The sequence below is a fragment of the Lepidochelys kempii genome, chromosome 8 (assembly GCF_965140265.1).
Source record: "Lepidochelys kempii isolate rLepKem1 chromosome 8, rLepKem1.hap2, whole genome shotgun sequence".
NCBI lineage: Eukaryota > Metazoa > Chordata > Testudines > Cheloniidae > Lepidochelys > Lepidochelys kempii.
This window is the reverse complement of record NC_133263.1, coordinates 17,987,323-17,992,567: the sequence shown is the minus strand read 5'-3', so window position 1 is coordinate 17,992,567 and position 5,245 is coordinate 17,987,323. Positions and strand designations below refer to the sequence as shown.

General features: G+C 48.1%; 1 protein-coding gene across 1 annotated transcript in view; it reads left to right on the top strand.

Annotated features, from left to right (window-relative positions):
• Positions 1–2,701: 2,701 nt before the first annotated feature.
• PRELID2 (PRELI domain containing 2) overlaps positions 2,702–5,245 on the top strand; it is a 44,866-nt gene continuing 42,322 nt past the window's right edge. The window contains exon 1 of the mRNA XM_073355721.1: positions 2,702–2,916. Coding sequence (XP_073211822.1) covers positions 2,842–2,916 — 75 coding nt within the window. The 5' untranslated portion in view covers positions 2,702–2,841. The remainder of the gene's footprint in view (positions 2,917–5,245) is intronic.

Here is a 5,245-nt window from a genome sequence, read left to right as displayed (position 1 = left end):
ATGCCATCCTAGTTTTCAGATCTTCTGATGTTTGTAACTGATATCAAAATTATGCTTTTAAAAAAGTGCATAATAATATCGCAGATAATTTAGTTTCCTTAACTTGGGGAACTACCATTCTGTGCTGTGAATCTGAGTGGATGGGGTCCTGATCTGTGCATGAACTAATGGTAAAATCAACTTCAAAAGTCTGTAATTCTCATTAAGCATATTTCTGTCCTCAGATTTTGTTTGGTTTTCATTTCAAAATGCTTTTCTTGAGTTTTGTTGGCTTTATTTACAGTTTCACCAGTGTAAAATAAATAAAATGTAAATTATTTTTCCTGGTATACATAAGCTAAATACTTACAATAAAAATTAGCTGAAAATGTAAATTTATAAAGTAATATTTATTGTCCATTCTCATTGCCCAGATTCCTTCCCCAACACTATTATCAGGTCTTCACACCTCTCCTTGTCATCTATCCCCATTTACCTTGACCCCTTAGTTTAGCATTTCCATTGTTCGAAAAACTGGGTCTAGTACTGAGATCTATTCTTTCCTATTTACTTCAATAGGAACATTGCCTAAATAAAGCCTATGGATTTCAGGATCTGCATCTGTGTGCATTGTGAGATAGGTATATGAATTACACATAATATTAAGTACTGTGTTATACAATTATTTGGGTTTATATAATTTTTTACCTTTCAAATTGATTCAGCTGATTTTGGTTATATATTGCCCCGAGTAACTTAATAAATGTTCTCTTACTTTACTGAGTAAACAACACTGAACAATGTGTTTGTTCTTTCTTAAAACACCACATTCAGGTGGACACAGTGGGATTATTTTACTATTCATATTTCCATCAGGCACAGAAGCCCCTGTCCGGATAGTTGTCCAATTGTATTAGGCACCATATACAGTATCTGTCCTGTCTGGACTAGCTGCTGGGAGATATGGGTTCTGATCCTAAATTTCTCTGTGATTGTAGCAGAGTCTTTTCACCTCTCTGTGCTTCCACTTCCTTTTCCTCCTTGTGTCTCTCTTGTCTCTTTACACCAGGGGTGAACAAACTTTTTGGCCTGAGGGCCACATCGGAGTTGCAAAACTGTATGGAGGACCGGGTAGGGAAGGCTGTGCCTCCCCAAACAGCCTGGCCCCCACTCTCTATCCGCCCCCCAGAGCTGCCCAGAGGATTCAGGGGGCCTGGGGTCTTCGGTTGCGGGGGTCCTTCCGCTCTGGGACTTTGGGGCACTTCACTGAAGACATGGAGCGGAAGGACCCCCGCCACCGAAAACTCTAGTGGGGGACCCTGAAAAGTCTCCTGGGGCAAATTGCTCCACTTGCCCCCTCCAGGCGGCCCTGCCACCCCCTCCCACTTCCTGCCCCCGACTGCCCCCCTCAGAATTTCCGACCCATCCAACCCCCTCCCTGCTCCTTGTCCCCTGACCAACCCCTCTGTGGGGCAGGCAGGGACTATTTGTTCTCTGTTTGTACAGCACCTAGCACAGTGGGACCCTCATCCACGACTACATCTCCTAGGTGACACAGCAATGCAAAAAATAATGATGATTCATAATAATGGAGCCCTGATCTTGGTTGGAAGCTGTAGACTCTACTGTATTATTGAGAATAATAATGAAGAGAACAAGCCCTATCGGAGGGTGGAGTCAGCGAGTGAGGTAACCAAATGTAAAATCTTTATGTATTTACATTGACACTATCTTTGTGTAATTATTGTGAATAGCTACAATAAGTGCCAGCTGTCTCCCCCTCCCCCAGTCCTCAATCTAGCCAATGTTACGTTGTGGATTTCTTATGAGTGTGGTGCCAGAGGTGGGTCCTGAGCAGAAATTTGAAGGAAAAGAAGGTAGCGACCTTAAGGATCACCTCCACGTTCCATGCATAAGGAGCGGCATTAAAGAAGGAGCGGAGATATTTCCATAAATTGAAAAGTAGGTGAAGGAGGCTGACATCATAGGCACAGTGGAAGAGGCAGGGTCTTGTGATGAGAGATGAGGGAGGGGCAGAACTATGATGGCCCTGGAAGGTAAAGAAAAGAATCTTGAACTTGAAGCAGCGAAACAAGGAGAGAGTGATGTGATTATAGTGACCGCCAGGGAAGGTGATCGCAGCAGTTGTGTTCTGTACGGACCTTGGGGTGGGCATGGGGCAATGTCGGTGTTATAGAGGCCGAAAAGGAAGAGTACATAACAAAGAGATGATAAAGATCTGGACAAGACTTTGGCTGTTTGGCTAGAAAGGAGAGGACAGAGATACAATCTGGCAGAAGAAGCAGAAACATTGGACACAGCCTGAGCGTGCAGGGCAGCAGAGCAGAACTGAAAATGCCCAGGTTACCACTCTCAGGAGGAAAGAGCGGGGTTACCAGTGCCGAGGCTGGGCAGGGGAAGGTAGGAGTGAGACATTCAGAAGGGCAGCCCACTAGTGCCACTCCAGGTATGGGGAAGTGGCCGGGGAACCTTTCCCTAGAGTGAAGCAGACTTGTGGGATGATTTAGGTGGGGATTGGTCCTGCTTTGAGCAGGGGGTTGGACTAGGTGACCTCCTGAGGTCCCTTCCAACCCTGATATTCTGTGATTCTATGATTCTGCTGCCTGGGGCATATGGACCAGCGGCTGCTGCGGGCCCAGAAGGTCCCCAGGCCCTCGCCCCTCGGGAGCTCTAGGGGAAAGGGGCGTGGTCAGAAGGCAGGTGGGCGGAGCCGGGCCCAGGCATACCGTGCTCCAACTCGCTGTTAAACCCGCGCCCGGGCCACGCTTGTTGCAGCCCCACCCCTCGCCTGCAAGTTGGGGAAGTTCGTAGGGGAGGCAGCTGCGCTCGCCGGCCCCGGGCATGGGGGTCACGGTGGACGTGCACCAGGTTTACAGATACCCCTTCGAGCTGGTGGTGGCCAGCTACCTCCGCAAGGTAACAGGAGGGGGCTCGAACCCCCGCTTCCCCGGCCCCTTCCCTAGCGGTTCAGCCTGGGCTCTGCCCCGGCGCGCCCGCTGCTCCCTCCCGGGCTCTTCCCCCGGCGGCAGCCCGCCGCGCGCCTGGCTCAGCTTGGCTGCCTCAGGCTGCGCCCCCGGCCGGCTACTGTGGCCGCTCTGCGCTGCGCGGGCTGCCGGGACTTCCTTGCCGTGCCGGCGATTCCCCCCCCCCCCCCCGCCCCCACGGCCTCCATTTTGGGGCCAGCTGGCTGGGGATGGCCCGCGAGGGTACCTGCGGTCGGTCTGATGCCGGAGTCAGCGGTTATTTATGCCCCTGTGGTGGAGCGGGCCAGGCGCCTCCCCGGTGTTTGCACAGGGCGGCGGCCGCTGTAAGTGGGACCTGCCCGGACTCTCGCTGGGGAGACGCTCACTGATCTGGGGGGCGTTCATGTCAAGACCTCCCCAAGTGACCGCGGGTCTGAGTGATGTGCCATTGCCGCCTTCGGCTCCAAACATCCTGGTTTCCCCCCCCCCCCCGAAGAGCTACTCGCGGCTGTGTTAGACTCAGGGTTCACGCTGCGAAGTATCACGGACTCTTTTTTTCCCCCCTACTTTGGAAATTCCTCCTCCCTCAGAGCTATTTCCCAGCCTCCTCTCCAGCGCCAGTGTTTATATTCGCCCTTTTCTTGGAGGTCTCTAGTGCAAATCACTTAACTTCAGCTGAGGACAGAGAAGTCCGTATGTTGGACTTGAATTTCACTGTTCAAAGTCCTTCTTTTAAAAAGCGAGTTTACAACAAATGGTAGGCAGTGGTTACAGGGTACAGTTATGGGACCCTTTAAACTGGGGTCACGAGCCACCCTTTGAGAACGGTTGCCATATCCTAAAAATGATGTAACCAAATGAGCTGCCAGTGCTGCATACCCTTATGATCATATCAATAAACAGCATGCTGGTTCTTGAAAACACTGTCTTCCCCATATTGGTTAGTTTTATAGACTTGCAGTGCAAGCCTCTTCCCTCTCCTGCTTTTAAAAGCAATTTTTAAAGCAACACTCACTGTTAAATGTACTTAACTTAAAAAAAAAAAGTTGTAAATAATTTCAGCTACTACTACAACTGGAGTTCCTCTGCCAGTTATTGTGGTTGTGTGCACTTAGACATATAAGATATAGAAAATGTTTTCTCTCCTGTGTTGCTGTGTGAAACACACAATGAAATTGACTGGACCCAAAGATTCATCAAATGCTCAAAGTAAACAAACAGGACGCTTTGGGGGTTAGAAATATTTGTTCTCTGATCTCTTTCAGTCCTAGTACTCTTAGGTGTTATTACCATATCCAGCGGTTCTCAAACTTTATTGCATTGCAACCCCATTCTGACAACAGTTATTGTATGGTGAGGAGCGGAGGCGGGAGCTTGAGTCCCACGTGGGGGTGGAACTCCGGTTTCAGCTTCAGCCCTGGGTCCTAGCAAGTCTAATGTGGGCCCTGGCAACCCCATTAAAATGGGGTCACGACCCACAGTTTGAGAACAGTTGCCAATACTAATAATAGATACAAATGTGTGACTTGTAAATTGCCATTGTTCCTTCAACTATTTCTTTTGAGGCCAGGTAGTCTCTTACACTTTTTTGACTCAGTGTTCTGGTGGTTTTTTTGGTCTGTGTAGCCTTGTAAATGGAAGGAAGTGACGAGCAACTATTGGCAGAAGAAACTGTTAGTTGTGAGCTCAGTATTTTTCTCTCTCTGTGTATAATTATGTTTCTCACTTGGATGAAAGCATACTTTTATGCAGACCTGTGATACTAATTTGTCTGTCATTTCCGGAGTAGTGGTCTCTCCAGCACTGCCTTACCTCTCTTTCACTTTCAGCAGTTGTTGCCTTGCGACCTTACCCACATATCTAATCTGCACTGGTGCTTTAGGCAGTGTGGGTTAGTACCTGATAACACTTTCAGGGCTATAACTATGCTAAACTGTGATGTGTTTTAAATCATACTTTTCTGTTCATCTGTGTAAGATTCAAGTCTCCATGTAGACATCTGTGGAGTAGTAACCAACCCCATTTACTTTATAACCTAGTCTGCACTCCTGCAAGTGCATACGCATGGGCATCCCACTGCTCTGAGCAGAATGAAGTCAGAGGAACTCTGTGAGCACAGGGTTCTGTTGACAGACTGCTTTTTCAGGATTGGGCCCTTAAATATCTGTGTTCTTAAAGGGACACTATTGAAGTGAGTGGGCCCAGACTTTGGATTTTCTTTAAAAACAAAAGTCAGTAGAAATGTTTCCATGCTATGATATGAATAAATAATAGTGAAATCA